We start from the raw sequence: 16546 nt of genomic DNA, 5'->3' as shown, positions 1-16546 counted from the left end.
GGAGGTGGAAGGTTTGTAGAGCTTTTCTGCTAATTAGTTTTGCAAACATGCAGTCTTATGAGCGTCTGTTTGGAAAAGTCGACTTTATATGGAGAAGGTAGAAAGGGCAGGAAGCCAGATTTCTTTCCAAATAACGAGCCCTCATGAATTTGTTCATTCATCAACTGAATATAAAGCATCTACAAAGTTCCCCGTATAAAGTCTCAGGGAGCACCCAGCCTCCCCAGGAGACAGGAGTATGAAAAAGGCAATTGCATTATAGAGCAAAGGATCAGAAACCAGCCCCCAGGGACATCCCGCCCACAGCAGTTTTTGTAACAGACTAGAACGGTTTCTACCCTTTTAAAAGGCTGTAAAAAAAACAAAAAAGAAGATTCCATGGAAAGCCTATAGTCCACAAAGCTTAGAATATTTACTCTCTGGTCTTTTTTTAGTAAAGGATCGCTAACTTCTGTTATAGAGTGACAGCGCTATTAATAAGAGCTAACCCTGACGGAGTGCATAGCCAGTGGTGGGCATTTCTACCAGGGTTATGTATAATCAAACTTAAAACGTGTTCATTCTTTTTTGGGGACGTGTTCAAATATTCACACTGTTGGGAAAATAATATGATGAGTCTCACATACCTATTCCCGCTTCAATAATTATCAACCAACCTCTGTCCATCTCCTTTCCTCTATTTCTCCCGCCTACACACATGCTTTTTCATTCTTGAGGATTTCAAAGCAAATCTCAGACATCATGTGATTGTACCTGAGATTCTTCAGAGAGTGTCTCTAAAGTGTGGAGAATTAAAAACAAACAAACAATTTTCACACCAATTAACTTAGTTTGGTTACAATTTTGTAATTTTCCCTATAGCAAATACTTCGTCCGTATTCAGACTTCACTGATTATCTCAAAGCCTTAAAAAAAAATCAGATGGTTTCTATGAATCAAGATCAAAATGAGATCTACATTGTCTGCGTTTTGCCTTTTATGCCTTGTCTTTTATTGGTTTCCACACTAAGTCATCTAGTCGTTGTGAGAACCCTAAGAGGCAGGCTGCTTTTATAACCATCTCCCCCAGTTTACAGATAAGTAAACTGAGCCACAGAAAGGTCAGATCATTTGCCCAAGACCGTTCACAAGTGGCAGAGTTGGGATCTGAACCAGTATCAGTCTCTTAAGGCATCACACCCAAGGGCCGCACGGCGGGGTGTCTCAGCAGAGTCTAGGGGCTATGAGAGCAAGGTGAGAAGGGAAGGGATGGGGCCGTGGAAGCAGGGAGGGCTTCCTGGAGGAGGAGCCATTCGGTCTGCATCTTTAAAGGATGAGTGAGAATTGACCAGAATGGCAAAGAGAACATCCAAGCTGAGGAACGGCATGAGCAGGGGCGTGCGGGTGCTGCAAAGTGGCATGGAGCAGGAATGACCAGTGGTCACCGTTGCTGGGGCTTAGGGCTCAAGGACGCGGGGAAGGCAAGCAGGCCTCATGGCCAGAGGACCTAAGGGCCATGCCTGGGACGTGTGCGCCTGCTGGGGGGAAAACGGGGATGTCTCCTGAGTCAGCCAACCCACTGTGCCAGGCAATGACCAGAACACCCCTGTAAGGGCAGTGCTGAGGGTCCCCATTTGACAGATGGGAAAACTGAGGCCCACGGAGGTTAGAGACACAGCAAGACAATTATACACTCTGTTCTGACTCTGGGTCTCGTATTCCCCCAGCAACCTCTAAGAGACCCTGTTCTTGCCTGATTTCCAGTTCATTCAACTCACGAAAAGGAGCAGAGAGCCTTCCACATCCCAGGCCTGGCTGTGGTGGTGGCCATGGCTGACCAGGGAGGGGACCAGCCCTGGAGCAAGAGCCAGTACAGACACAGGGGGAAGAAACTGCCCTCTGAGCTTAAGCCTGTTCTGCATACAAGGGAAGAGCTAGCAGCCGTCCAGTAGGACAGAGGGAACCGTCCTCAGCCCCTACGGGTGGACCTGTAGGTGGGAGGCCCTGGGCTGCAGTCCTGATGCTGAGACTGTGGCCTTGGACGAGTTGCTTGCCCCCCTGACAGGGCAGGGGCAAGTGGGCTGAGGCAATCCCTCTGGCGCTGTCTGACTCTGACCATCAGCTCACTGAGCTGGGCCTCCGATAAGGCCTCCCCTCCATCCACCGCCTGGACCCCGACCGCCCCCCCTTCCCTCCTCCTGGATGGGGCCCTGTCTCGGGTGGGGAGGGCAGAACGTGGACAAGAGGCTGGGGCACTGGACACCCTGGGAAGGGGTCCTGCCAGCCCTGTGTGGGGAGCTTGGGGGTGTTCTTGAAGCGTGGATCGCAGGGAGGTCATCAAAATGTGTGCCTCAGTGTCCAAGTCTGTAAAGTGGGGGTGATACTCAGTGAGACTCAGTGAGCTCCATGTGGTCCTCAGCCCCCAGCGAGGTCCCAGCAAGGGTTGATGCTTTTGATCCTTTAAGAGCTGAAGTTTGCAGTTGTCAGGACGTGGCTACTTGGGGTATAGGGCCAGAGACAGCTGGAGAAGTGTGTGTGTGTATGGGGGGCAGATGTGAACACCAAGGGCAGCAGTAGGGAGGACGGGTAGACGGCTGCAGTCCCCAGTCCACATAGTACCCACCTACCAGCTTCTGCTGTCCAGGAGCTCTCAGAAAAGCCTAGAAGACAGCACCCCAACCCCAAAGCACCCTGATCATCACTCTCTCATCGCGGCCCTCAAGCTCCTTCTCGACGCGTGTTCAGCATCCAACCTGCATTCTCTGCCTCTGTCGCTGGGGCTCTGTGAGTCGGGCTTTTAGGTCCCTTGTATGGAGGTGGGGGGCTGGCTCTCAGCCCCAGGTGCTGTACCGCCATCTCCCCTCGGCCACCACTCCATCCTGCCGAGAGCACGGGCAGAGTGGGTTTCTCGTCTCCGCTTTCAGCGGAAGAAATCCAGGCTCAGAGATGAAACCAAAGCCTAGCCTAGAATGGGGTCCGTGACTCCTTGCTCTGTGCTCAGGAACCACGCCCGTGGCTATGGCTCGCTGACCAGTCCTCTTAGTGACTGGGTCCGAGCGGGGAGCTGGAGGCCCTGGGTAGGGAGAAAAGGGTGCATAATGGCGCAGGTTTCTCACGGGGCAGATGGAGGCATTATTCACGGAGATGGGGAGGCAGGTGGGACTGAGCTCTTAATGGTATTTACAAGGAAGCTTCTCGAACTTGCGAGGCCTCAGGGATTGACTGTGGTCGAAAGTATCAAAACTCTGGAGTCCCGGATGGCTGCTCAACCAGCTCAGTAGGCCCAGGGGAGCCGCCACTGGTCTTTGCAGCAGCGTCCGGGCATCCTAAGGACCAGGCCTGACCGGGTACCACTGAGATGGCGGGACCCTTGGAGATGAAGCTGCTGGTATGCTTTCCAGTTTTATGAGACCAGGGCTACGCTCTGAGAGTTGAAAGAGGAGACGTGGGAAAAAGGAAGACTATCTGGGGACACCTTGAAGGGAGGAAGCATATCTAGAGGAATATTCCAGAGCATATTTTTGGGGTGTCAGGCCAACCATACTCTTAATGAAGAGGCAGCAGTATGCGTTCCCTTACAAGAATCATGGCACCCGAGCCCTGTGACTGGCCCACCTGATGAATGAGTTGTGGCCCCTAGGAGTGGCTCACGCCTCCAGCTGGAAGCAAGTTTGGGGTCAAGTCCAACCTCCTCATTTTCAAGATTAACAGATGAGCGCTATGAAGGCAAGTGGCTTGTCTGATGTCATGGTGATGACGAGCTCTCTGCACAAGCGCGTTATTCTGCCCCGGGAGCAGGATCTGAGTCCCAGCTCTCTCAGAACATTCCTCCATCCTTAGACCACTTCCTTCCTCCTGCCCCTTCCAGCCCTGGGCGGGCTCAGGGCACATGGCCCTTCTCTCCACTCTAAGACTCGATGCGGGATTATGGGAGGGGCAGGGGAGGACCCCTCCCTTCCTGTCGTTTGGGCCTGGGCGCTCGCTTCCTCCATCTTCCCCCTTATACCACCACCAAGGCCGAGCACAGCCCAGGCCCATGCCCCAAGCCTGGACTTGCTTCCAGATGAGGGGGATGAGATGAGCAGGTTTTATCACATCCCCTGGAATGCCCATTATCCACATTTGAGAGGCCCAGTTCCTCCTCTGATTCTGTCTCTCTTCCCCGCGCCCCCCGCCCCCGCCACGATGGAAGGAAGAAGGGTAGGAGAGCTGGTAGATTATCAGGACGTCACGGCTGGAGGAGATACCAGAGTCTCTCTAATTCGATGGTTTTGGAAACCATGTGTGTGTAAGAACCTTCAAGGTGCCAGTTAAGGTACAGGTGCCTGGGGGTGGGGGTGGGAGGTCTCCCCAGGAATTCAGGCTCAGGGCCCCAACGTTAGGTTTTTCTCTTCTGCAAGCCCTCTAAGCTTCCCTGTCAGATTTTCAACACATTCGTCTGTGCTAGGGAAAAAATCTACCTCCAACACGTGAGCCGTCCTTGTCGGTAGGGACTGAGTTAACCATCTATCGCCACATCTCTGGAAATAGGAAGGGGCTGGGCACATAGCCGCACTGTTAACATCCAGGGAACAAGTGAGTGGATGGCTATGAAAATCACTGTCATTGTCAACCTGACTCAGGGTTGTAAGACACAAGTCTTCCCTTCAAGCATCATCATCACCACCATCACCATCACCACCATCATCGTCAACATTACCACCATCATCATCATCAGTATTTCTTTCTCCTACGTGATAATCCAGAAGCATTCACTGACTCCCTCTACATGTTCTGGGAAGCTGGCCAGGATGTGGAAACCTCGAGATCTTCTGAAGACCAACTCAGCACTGAGCCCAGCACAGCCCACCAATTACTCTGCCCCCGCTCTTGCCCACCTGGTACTGAGCCTGGGGTCTTTACCCTTTATTCTTTAGGCCTCCCAAGAGGATTAGCACCCAAGAAGTGAGTACTAACATTATGCCGTTTTACAGATGAAGAAACTGGCTCAGAGAGGCTGGGTTACTTGTCTGAGGGTGCACAGCTTGCAAGGAGAGGAGCTCAGTATTTTCCCTTCCCCACCTATTACGACCGTTCTATGTACACTTGTGTCTTTCCAGGACAACACTGTCTAGTAAAACATAATGTGAGTTCTGAATGGAATTTTACCTTTTCTAGCAGCCACACTAAAACGTAAAGGTGAAATTTATTTTCATGATATATTTTGTTTAGCCCAATATCTTGAAAGTATTATCATTTCAACATGGAGTCAACAGAAAAAAATTATCATGAGGAATTTCACGGTCTTGTATTCACACTAAGTCTTTGAAATCCAGTGTGTATTTTAGCCTTTCGGCTCAGCTGGGACACAGCCACATCTCAGCTGCCCAGCGGCCTCATGTAACAAGTGGCTACTGGTTGGGCAGTGCAGGTCTGGACTATAATAAGCCTGCCTTGTAGGTGTGTGGTTTTCAAGGGAGCTGATGTACGCAGATGCAGCGGATACAGTGCCCAGGACACGGTGAGCGCTGGATCAGTGTTAGCCCTCATCATCATCCATGTTACTGGGACAGAGTGTGCTCCACGGGAGTTGCTGAATGAATGGACAGTGTGCTGAAGCCTCGCCCGCAGACGTCTGCAGTGTTATACGGTTCCCTTGTGGGCCTTCCTACCCGGCTTTACTTCCTGGGCTGTGGTTGGCATCCCTCCCAGCTCCTCCCACGATCCCACCCTGGACCACTGCTGGCTCACCTCCCTGCTCCCATATGTAACCTACAGTGTGTGTAGCAGCCCCTTCCCACCGCTCAGAGAGATGGCAAAGCTTCCTGGGAGGGATTCCAGGGTTTCTGTTTGTACAAAGACAGCCTCCTGGCGTTTGGCTGCTTTGCAGGCGTGGGGCAGGGGCCTTTCCTGAAGCCTGGGGAGGTGATGTCGCTGACAGCCTGGACGAACTGCCCAGCCCAAGGTCAGGATCGGGTCTCCCAAGGAGCACCGTTCCCGTGCCCATTCCAGAGGGTGAGCCCTCACCGAGGGCCGTGCCCAGGTGGAAAATGCCAGTCCGAGCCGCGCTCTCGCCAGCATCCTGGACAAGCAGTGGGCGGGAGGGGCCCAGAGCCGGGAGCAGAGTGTCCAATCTGACGGAAGAGGCTCTGAGCAGGGAGCTGGTGGGTGTGGGGTTTGAAATGCTAGCTCAGATCCCAGCTATACACAGGAAGTGTAAAGAAGCTATGTCGCTTATGCTCCTGCAATCTTTTAAAAGGGGTGCCGCTTACCCGGGGCCACGCGATTCTGTAGTTGGTCTGAGGGGCTGAAAGTGGGTTTGCATTTCACACTCAGCCCACGTATCCTCAAGCACACACACACACACACACACACACACACACACCATGGGGCTTTATACCTTCAGACAAGCCACAGTCACTTACGCATGCATGCTTTCACCCCTGTGCACACCAACACACATTTCTGTGGGAGAAGGTATATGGGTCTCAGCTGTACACAGACAACCAGAGACCTAATGTGTGCCCCGGAATTTATCCGCACAGCGTTCATGTACCTGGTCATGTGCTTCTGAGAGGCTTCCCTCAAGCAGCCCTGTGTTCACTCCTCGGCAACGGGGAACCTGATGGGGCTCGGTCGTCAGCCCCGATTAACAAGAGAGTACGGGAAGGTCCGAGTGGTTAGGGGACTTGCTGGAGCTGCCTCAGCCAGTGGCAGGGCTTGCACCCGGCCTCTCTTTCCTGGATGACGTCACCCCTGCCTCCTCTCATTCCAACGTATGAGTGGCTGTCACCTGCCTCGCCAGCCTGTAAGCTCAGTAGGGTCACGGACTTTGTGCTTCTCATATGTGCACACGTACATGGACCAGGGAGGCAAGAGGCTGTATTGTTGAGAGCTGACCTAGGTTCAAAGGTCAGCTCCACAGATTACTAGCTGTGTGACCTTGGGCAAATTACTTAACCTCTCTGAGCTTTAGTTTTTATCTACGAAGGAAGATGATTACATCTGCTTAATAGTATTGCTATGAGAATTTAGGAGATGCTTAATAAATAATCATAAATGTCATGTGGATGAACTGAGGAAGAAGGTCTTACGTATATAAATATATAGGCTTTGGCGCAGTGCTTGGCAACCCCCCCCCCCCCCAAATGTAGACCCTCTCTCTTAGCACAAGGGAGGTACTCACTACATGTAGAACGAAGAAAAGAACAAAGAGATGGAAAAACAAGGTCTGTCTGTAGCTCACCTTTATCATATGTTACATTCCTGAGTACACTTGGCTACGTTTCTGAGCTCACTGCCCTGTCCCGCTCCTGGATTTATCTCTTCCTGGGTTGGCCTCTTCCTCCTTCAATTACGGAACTTTTCGATAATGTTTTACTATCCGACAGGGCAAGTCCCCCCTCACAATTCGACTTCCTAGAAGTTTTCTTGGCAATTCTCATGAACCTTTTCTTCCACATGGACACATCTATCATCATTTTTTCCCATTAAAACCTCAGTGGGACCTTGAATGGACTCACATTCCCTTTATGTATGAGTTTGGGGAAGATGACCACAGATGGAACTTGGCTCTGAAGGAAAGTACAGGTTGACCTTTGTCTCCCAGCCCTCACGGGGGGGGGGTTAAGGCTCTATCCGGAGAGCTCCTGAATCAGATAACAGTGTTGTAGGGGGGAAGTATGGGTCCCCACAGAAGGTCCCTGGACAGCAGCACAAAAGAGAGGTAACTTGTCTCCTCCCAGAAACCTTCCCTCCGTCCTGCTGCCTGGGTCTGTCTGGACTCCCAGCTCCTGTGCTGTGCGTCCCCTCCGCTGAGCCTGTGGGCCTGCACCCCCTCTTCCCTAGTGCAGATTGCTCTGAGGAGGTACCTGGGGTTCCCGTGTACTTGGACCCCCCACATACTTCTCTCCTTCTCCTCACTCAGACCTCACTACCCTACCCCTCTCACCTCTTCACCATCCACCCCCTGTCCTCCCAGACATTGCAACCCTGAAATAAAGGCTGATATGGCGTCTTCTGGGTGCTCCAGTTTTCAGGAAAGCTATGGAAGAGAGAGTGGGATTTGGCAGGAAACGATCTGAGTTTGAGCCCTCCCACTTATTAATTGTGAGACCCTGGGCAAGTCCCTGATTTGCCCTGTCTCCATTTCTTTCATTTGTAAAATGGAATTAATATCCTTTTTTAAAAAACTTTTTATTTTATATTGGAGCATACTTGATTAACAATGTTGTGTCAGTTTCAGGTGTACAACAAAGTGATTCGGTTATACGTATAATGTATCTATTCTTTTTCAAATCCTTTTCCCAGTTAGCTTGTTACAGAATATTGAGCAGAGTTCCCTGTGCTATACAGTAGGTCCTTGTTGGTCGTCCATTTTAAATACAGCAGTGTGTACATGTAAACCCCAAACTCCAAACTCCCTAAAAGTTCCCTGACCAGGGATGGAACCCGTGCCCCCTGAATTGGGAGGGCAGAGTCTTAACCAATGGACAGCCAGGGAAGTCCCTTCTTTTTTTTTTTTTTTTTTTTTTGGTAGGATGGTTCAGCACCAACTACATCCAGAAGCTGCACAAGTTATGGAGGATTTAACAGCAAGTCACCCAGACGCCCTCCCTGATCTCATCAATGCACACGACCGTGCTTGGAGGAATATCCGTCACCCAGCGCCTATGAGCAACTGGCCTGTGGTCAGCCGTCAGCTCTCAGCCTCAGATCTGCTTGATTCAGAACCAGCGTCTTTGAGCCCACGGGCAAGTAGCTTACCCCCAAGCCTCAGCTTCCTCATCTAGGAATGGGGCACATCAGTCCCCAAGAAAGCCGTCCATGGGTAATAAACTCCCTCTTGCCATCCTCCCTCGTTCTCTTGGCCTTACTACTGGCAGCAGGCCCTGGCCCGGGCTGTGGGATCTTGGATTCAGAAGCTCTTCACAGCTGCCCACCTCCTGCCCGCCCCGTGCCTGCTCCAAGCCTCAAGCCAGCCGCCTGGCTCTGTGCTGCCACGTGTCTTACTCCCTGGCTTCTCGGAGATGCAGACCTTCCTCCCTTCCCCTCCGTGTGCCTTGGGATGGAGGTGGGAGAGAGAGAACCCTTAGGGTTCCCCTGAAACAGCGGGCTTCCTCTGCAGACCCGAATGTACATGCTTCATAAACTGTAGAGGGCTGTGCAAGCCCAAGGCGGCCGCATTTGGGTTAGAGAATCAGCACAAGCACTGTTTGTGCAAGTTAGTGCTTTTGTTGAGAGCTGATATTATCCCTTCCAACTTTTCTTGGCCTTTACTAACTCCCCCACCCCCCACCCCCTGCCTTGTAGCATCTCCGACACTTGGAAACTCATTTTCCAAACTCAAAGACTAGAAGTCTAACAATAGTTTTCCTTACTTTATGCTGCTCAGAGAGGGTGAGTGACTAGCCCAAGGTCACACAGCCAGTCTGGGCATTCCTACGTCTGGAGTCCAGGCTCCCTGACTCTGTTCCTTCGAGTGTCCCTTTCTGCTGCATTTCAGGTGGGAATAAAAGGCGTGGAAGTCCTGTTCGTTTTGTTTCCCCAGGTGCTGGCTCTGCTCCTCCCCTTGCCGGGATCAGCTGTCCCCAGCAGCCCTACTCCTCACCCTGGGCCTCACCCTTGCTCCTCAGTGGACACCTCCCTGCCCCCTAACATTCCAGTCCTTCTCATCCTGCCCACCCATGCAGCAGGACCGGTGGAGATGGGAGCTGGGACCCCTCTCCGTGCCCCTCCGGGCAGGACTCACCATGGCCGAGGTGCTGCCCACTGCTCCTACTGCTGTCACTGCCACCAGCGCCCACGGCAGGAACCACCTCATGCCTGGAGGTCAGTGGCCAAGGCATCTACGGAGCAGCCCAGAGGATCCGGCCACCTCTCAGGGGAGCTGGGCCGAGACTGACCTGGCCCATCAGGAGTGCCAGATATGCCTCTTCCCGCAGCCCTGAGGGGGTTTTATTAAAGCAAGATCTGACGTCAGGGTTAAGGACAAGCCCTGCATTTTCCTCTGAAAAAACTTTTCCTGCCTCTCTCGCTCTCTCTCTTTTTTTTTTTTTTCTTTCTTCCCTCTGTCCCCACCTCCAGCCCAAGCTTGGCCAGCCTCCCCGGCTCTGACAGCTCTTAAAGGGAAAGTTACAGGGCTATGATTTCACATCAGGGCGGTAAATTCTCACAGAAGGAGCTGGGGTCATCCTGCCTAGGCGTTTCTCAAAGGTGGGGCGGGGGAGACGGTGGGAGGGTACCAGGCGGAGGTGGAGATACAGTTACAGGGACCAGCGCTGGCACGGGCTTTGAAAGTGCTCCCAGTGGAGAAAATCAACTCCCTTCCATTCCCTCCTGGCTGCTCCTACTTCTGGTTTGCATTTGTCATCTTTCACTCCTCTCTCCCTGGCTGCAAGCAAAGGAGGGTGGCTTTAGTCCACTGATCATGAAATGGTATGAATTCACAAATGAGCTCAGGGCTGGGGCCCTGGTTACCATCATCACCTCCTCTACAAATTAAAGCTCTGGTTTCCAATTTACAGGCGTTCCCGCCCCTGCTTTTAGCCTGAAGCCCTTGGGTACTGGAGCTGTCTCCCCATGTCTGGGCGCCTGTTACCCCGGTGGGTTGGGGTGCCTGGCCTTCACCCCTTGCTGGACACTTGCCACACTGGTGAGGGGTCTCCTTTGGAGCCTGGTTTGCCCTCATCCAGCCCCCTCATCCCCACGTGGACCTCAGCCACAGCCTCCTGACTGGTCCCCCAGCCTCCCGTTCATTACCGTCCACACTTCTTAGAGCCACCAGAACAATCCTTGGCAAATGGAACCAAGGTGATGGCGGTCTCCTGGCTCCAGCCTCCCAAAGCCTGCCCATTGACTTAGCATGACATTCCCAGCCCTTGCGTGGCCTCCAGGCCAGCAGCCTCCCTCATCTCTTCTCCTTCCATTCTCCCTCCCCTGTACTACACTCGGCCTCGGTGGACTCCTTGCTGTTCCTCTCACACCCCAGCAAATTCTCATCTCTGGACCTCAGTGGGAACTCTCTCCCCTGTGGTTTTCATAACAATTACGCCATCTCTTCCCTTTTGCTGTAACATATACAAGCGGATGCTGAACCATGTGTGGCTGCTCGGAGGTGGTAGCAGACTTGTGCCTGTGGAGGGAGATTATGACCATAGACACGACCCCCATAAGAGGTGACTCTGATGATCTCTCCATTCATTGACTTAGGGGTGGGCCTCTCACCCAATTCTGGCCAATGAGACAGAAAGAGGACTCTGCTGGGGGCTCCTAGAAAGGACTCCATTCCTCAGGAGGAGAATAAACTTCTCTATGCATTCTCTTTCTTCCTTGAGTTCAAAGTTGATGGCTGGAGCTGCAGCAGTCATCTTGTGCATATAAGGCACAAACTGGAGGATGAAAAGCCAACATGCTGAGGATGGTAGAGCAGAAGGAGGGAAAGAACCTGGGTCCTTGGAACTTAAGGTGTTACTGAATTAAACCTGGACCTTCAGACTTCCCACTGCATGAATTAATTTGATGACTTATTGCTTAAGCCATAGATTGAGTAACTTGCTCATATAATCCTAATGAATATACGGGATTTGTAGAAATCATGTATGTAAAGTGGCAGTGGGGTATCTGTCACAAAGAAACTGCCCAGTAAACATCAGTCCTCATTTTCTCCTCATGAACTCACTAGATGCTCTTAAAACAAATTCCATGAGGCAAGCACTGCGGAAAAGCGTCATTAAAGGAATCACCCAAAGTGTTAGGTGCTAATCCAGGTTCAGTGACCCTTTGATGAGCACCAGGTATGTAGAGGCCCTGCACTAAGAGATAGCTCATGACCACAAGGTGGACGGTATTACTGCCCCATGTTATGGGGGAGGGGAAGCGGGAACTCAGAGATGCCAGGTGATGTCAGGACATGTACTAAAGTAGGGGCAGGAGGGGGGCTGGAACCAAAGTCTTTGAACCCTGACAGCGACTGAGCCCTTCCAAGCCGGCTTCACCCGCTAAAGTCCCTCAATGTTCTGTAATAAGAGTAAAGCTGAGCCCAGAGAATGCCAGGATCGCTTTTAGGAAGTCTGATTGCAAGAAGCACTTGCAACAGATCCTCCAAATCATGATCGAAATGCTGGCCCCTTGTGCCTGCCGGTGAACCTCAGATGGCTCAGCTGCCATTCTTCATTGCCAAGGAAACCTGCAACAGGCTGACACAGTGAGCCAGGCAGGGCAGTGGGTTAGGAGGGAAAGCGCCTGGGGCGCCACCGCAGCCCTGCTGCTCACCTGTGGGCCTTGGGCAACCAGCAGTCTCTCTGTGCTCAGTTTTTTCTTTCTTTCTTTCTTTTTTTTTTTTTTTTTTTGCGGTACGCGGGCCTCTCACTGTCGTGGCCTCTCCCGTTGCAGAGCACAGGCTCCGGACGCGCAGGCTCAGCGGCCATGGCTCACGGGCCCAGCCGCTCTGTGGCATGTGGGATCTTCCCAGACCGGGGCACGAACCCGCGTCCCCTGCATCGGCAGGCGGACTCTCAACCACTGCGCCATCTGGGAAGCCGTCTCTGTGTTCAGTTTTGTTTGCTTGAAGAAACAGGAGCATATTAGTGCCTACCCTGTGTGATTGTCGGGAGGCCCCCTAAGCAGACAATTTGGCGTGTCCCAGCATTTGCGAGTGGTAGACCTCGTGTTGCAGCCTGGGTGTGTGTCTGGGGTCGGCCTTGGTGAGTGTGGGCCCAGGACCTGGCACTTCCTGCTCGTGAGCTGGGCAATCTCTAAGTGACTGGCTGGTGGTGACCGGAACAGTAGCTGCATTTATGGAGCATCTATTGTGCCCCTGGAGACACTTGCCATTTCACTGAATCCTCATCTCAAGTCATCTCATGCCCATTCTACAGATGAGGAAACTGAGGCATGGAGAGATGAAATAAATTTCCCCAGCCATTTGGCTCACGCATGGCAAAACTGTCATCAGGACTTAGACCTGTGTGACTCCAAAACAATTTTTTTTCCAAGTAGACGAATCTGTCTCATGAGTGGAACCAATAAGGGAATAAATGCAGGAATGAATGAATACGGTAGCTGGACAGACGGATGGGCAGATGGACAAATGACTGAATGTGTGAGTAGAGATTCCACTGTTAGGAATATTCCGTTTCCCAGGTCTCCCCAGGATGGGCTCCTCATTTTCAGTTTTCCACATCCGTGTGCCCCTTCTCTGACCACTCTGCCTAACTCTTCAGCCCCATCACCCACTGGCTTTCTTCACCGCCCTGGCCCAAGCGCCACTGCTTGTTTGTTCAGCTATTGACTGTCTCCCTCCTGGGCTAGGAGATCCACGGGCAAAGCCAGGCCTACACCTGTCTGCCTCTCTAGGCTGAAGCCCAGCAACACGGGGAACCCAGCACAGCACGTGTTAGAGGCAGACTTCAAGTGAAGGGCCAGATGAATGAAGGAAGCAGACGAATGGCGTGGTGATGGGAGGGATGGATTGAGGAAGGAAGGAAGGAAAGAAGGAGGGAGGGAGGAAATAAAAGGAAGGAAGGAAGAAAAGGAGGAAGGCGGGCAGGCCTAGAGGAAGAGACCAGCCAAACCACGTGTCTCTGCTTCTCAAAGTGCCTGGAAGACTGCGTAGCACATAGTAGGTCTTCAGAGTCCGTTTGTGGAAAGAGGAAGCTCAGGAGTACAGGAAAGACGGGGCTGAGCTGTGTCTAGTTGACAGCAGGAATGTGTGGGGGGCTGGGTGACAGACTACATCATCCAGGCGTGGGGCCCAGGGCCATCGCACGGGGTTGTTTATCTCCTTGTCTGTAATTCATTTCTATCTGCGCTGCAGAGGGTTCACGGTGCGCTGCCTAGGCCACACAGGGCCCCTCTGAGTCCAGCACTTGCTGCTCCCCTCATCCCCATTTCCCACACCTCTCCCCACACTCGACAGCAGGATTCACATCCCTGAGCAATGTGCATGTATGTGGCCGCATAAAGTATGGAATGGTTGTCAATTTAATAATCGCGCGTAAAGCACTAATGATGTGCTAAGCTCTGCTCTGAGAATCTCTCAGGTCGGTGCTCATTTCATCCCCTCTTTACATTTGGGGAAATTGAGGCACGAGGAGCTAAAGGACCGTGCAGGAGGTGACACAGCAGGCACGCAGCGGAGAGCAGATTCATGGCAGAGAGTGGACACGTGTGAGTTTGTACTCTAGGTAAATGGCGGGATGCTCCAGCCCCGTCATTTCTCCTTTTCCCCGGTCTGTTCCAGTTTTCCGACCTCTCTGGCTACCTCTTTCCAGTGTGTGACTTCTGACCGTCGCCCTGGTTTCCCCAGTGTGCGAACTTTGGGTCCTGTTTCATCCCATCCCCCTAGTGAGGGGCCCTCCTGTGACCTCCGACTCCCCACCTGCCAGGCCTGCTGGAGAGTTTCTCTGGGATTTAGGCCTCACCCTTAGCTGTTCCCGTTGTTGATGCCGTTCCCATGTGGCATCAAGCCCATGGTTCAGGGCTGCCTGCACAAGCCTGGGTCAGTCTCCTGCCCCCTGCCACTCTCCTGCAGTGTGACCTTGGGGAAGTCACATAATCTCTCTGTGTACTGGCTTCCTCATCCCTAAAACAGGGATGAGAGAGGCATTGATGACTCTGAATTGCTCCTGGCACAGAGTAAGTGCTGTGGGAGGATGTATTAGACACGCTTAGCTTATAGTAGATGCTCAATAAAGCTCCTGGTCCGTGATGAATATTCTTCTTTGGACTCTGGGCCGGGAGTGCTTCAAGGGCAGGGTCTGGACAAGGGTGTCAAGGTCTGGGCCCTGCAACCTGACCTGACACACAGCAGGCACTTGGGACGTATGTGGCGGGGAGGACAGAGGCTGGGGTGGGGACAGCGTCAGGCTCTGGCCTCATTCCCCGAGGAGACCACGGCTCCACTTCCACCTCTCCCAGCCGAGGGTCCCCGCGTCCAGCTGTTCGTAAGCTCTCCTTCAGTCTGAGCCCAACCTCTCAGCGGTTTCTCTAACAGACCTCCCAGAGCAGCTGTAAATAAATTCCAAAGAGCGGCTGGTGGAGGGGGTTTAAGAACAGAGGCCTGTTGAAAGCATTGCGACGCCAAACAATAAGGCCTCCTTGACCAGAGCCAGATGCACAGAGAATTCCAGAGACGCTCGGGACCAGGCGTCCAGAGGCCCCGGATCTGCTCACATCCTATTTGTTTGTCATTTATTTGTCCCACGAATGTGCACGGAGCCCACACAGTATGGCGGCACGATGCCAGCTCCCGGGGCTACTCAGATGCATGCCCCACACCCCGGCCGGGGCAGCAGAGGCCACTTCCGCTGAACCAACATGGCTGCTTTAGAAAGCAGAGGATTTGGGGCTGGTCTGCTCTGCCCTCCACCTCCCTGTGATGCTGGCGCGGTGGCACAGGTGGGGCTCTACCTCTCCTCCTGGGGCCTAAGCGAGAATGGAGGCACTGATAAAGGGTGGCCCTGGGCTCCAGGTCTGCTCGGAGGTCAAGGTCAAGGTAACTGTCCCTCCTGCCCCAGCTTAAACAGCTAGGGCGGCTCTGGGAGGGTCACTGGGCAGCCCCTGGCCGGCTCCACAGCTGCTACTCATTTCTTGAGCCGTGACTGACTTGGGCAGAAGCTCACCTCTAGCGCCAGCCTTGGCTACAGGTAGGGGCCCCCAGGGAAGGTGGAAGAGAAGAGCAAGGGCTTTGGGGTTAGGGGGGCCGGCGGCAAACTCTCGCTTTGTTATGTACAAGCTGGGAGATCCTGGGGAAGCCACTTCACCTCTCTGAGCCTCAGTTTTCCTATCAGTAAAATGGGGGTGATGATAATGGCTACCTCCCAGGGTTGTGATGGAGATGAAGTTAGTGCTCAGCATGTGGTAGATGCCGACTATATGGTTGTTATTAATATTCTTCTTTGCTCTTCATCACAGACACTCTCCCAGTGCCCTCTGCCTGGGTCACCTTGATCCCTCCCCTCCAGCTATGAGTCTCCTGTCCTCAGCAGGGCTGAGGTTGGGACACAGCTTCCCCTGTTCTTCACCCCGCCTCCTTCAGTAAAATCTCCCAGTCCTCAGGGCGAGTGTTTCTGCTGGTCTTTTTGATGAAATTGACTGGAGGTGTGCGCAGGTGAGGAAAGAGAAATGAAACCGGTGAGACAGAGGCAGCAGTGCCGGCTGGTCTGACTCACTCCCTGCCGGCCCCTGACAACACCCTGGGAATTCTCCCCTAAAGGGGAGGCGGGGTCACCTCACTGAAGACCCCTTCAGAACCACATGTAAATGCGCCCTGAACTCTCCCACCCAGAGACCCCCTCCAACCCCGGACCTGGGCTCCAGCTACAAGGATTCCCCGGCAAAAGCAAGGCGCTGCTGTGGGTGGTCGCAGGGACACAGGGTCACAGGACACCCTTGTCATCTCTACGCCCCCTGGGAGCTGGCCCTTTGCTAGGCATGCAGAGTCACTCAATAGACGTTAGTTACAAAAACAAAGCTCCCTCACCCTCTTAGAGATGGCTAACGCCATCTATTGCATGGGATTTCTGTGAGCGTTAAATCAAAGAAAGTGTCTCCGATCCCTGGGATAGGAGCTGACACAGGTCGCTTC

At 52.9% G+C, this 16546-nt stretch overlaps 1 protein-coding gene across 2 annotated transcripts in view; it reads right to left on the bottom strand.

Annotated features, from left to right (window-relative positions):
* Positions 1-10171, bottom strand: part of CCN4 (cellular communication network factor 4) — a gene marked incomplete at both ends in the record, with an annotated part of 29448 nt that extends 19277 nt beyond the window's left edge. Inside the window, 2 exons of one of the 2 annotated variants that reach the window (XM_082858397.1) lie at positions 9731-9776; positions 9891-10171. In XM_082858397.1, the coding sequence (XP_082714523.1) occupies positions 9731-9776; positions 9891-9961 (117 nt within the window). Of the gene's footprint in view, positions 1-9709; positions 9782-9890 lie in introns of those variants that run through there. The other variant, XM_082858398.1, reaches the window with a different exon arrangement.
* Positions 10172-16546: the final 6375 nt, after the last annotated feature.

This window comes from Leucopleurus acutus (genome assembly GCF_964270905.1).
Source record: "Leucopleurus acutus genome assembly, chromosome: 17".
Classification (NCBI taxonomy): domain Eukaryota; kingdom Metazoa; phylum Chordata; class Mammalia; order Artiodactyla; family Delphinidae; genus Leucopleurus; species Leucopleurus acutus.
Note: the sequence above shows the minus strand (reverse complement) of the source record. Positions and strands in the feature narration are given on the sequence as shown.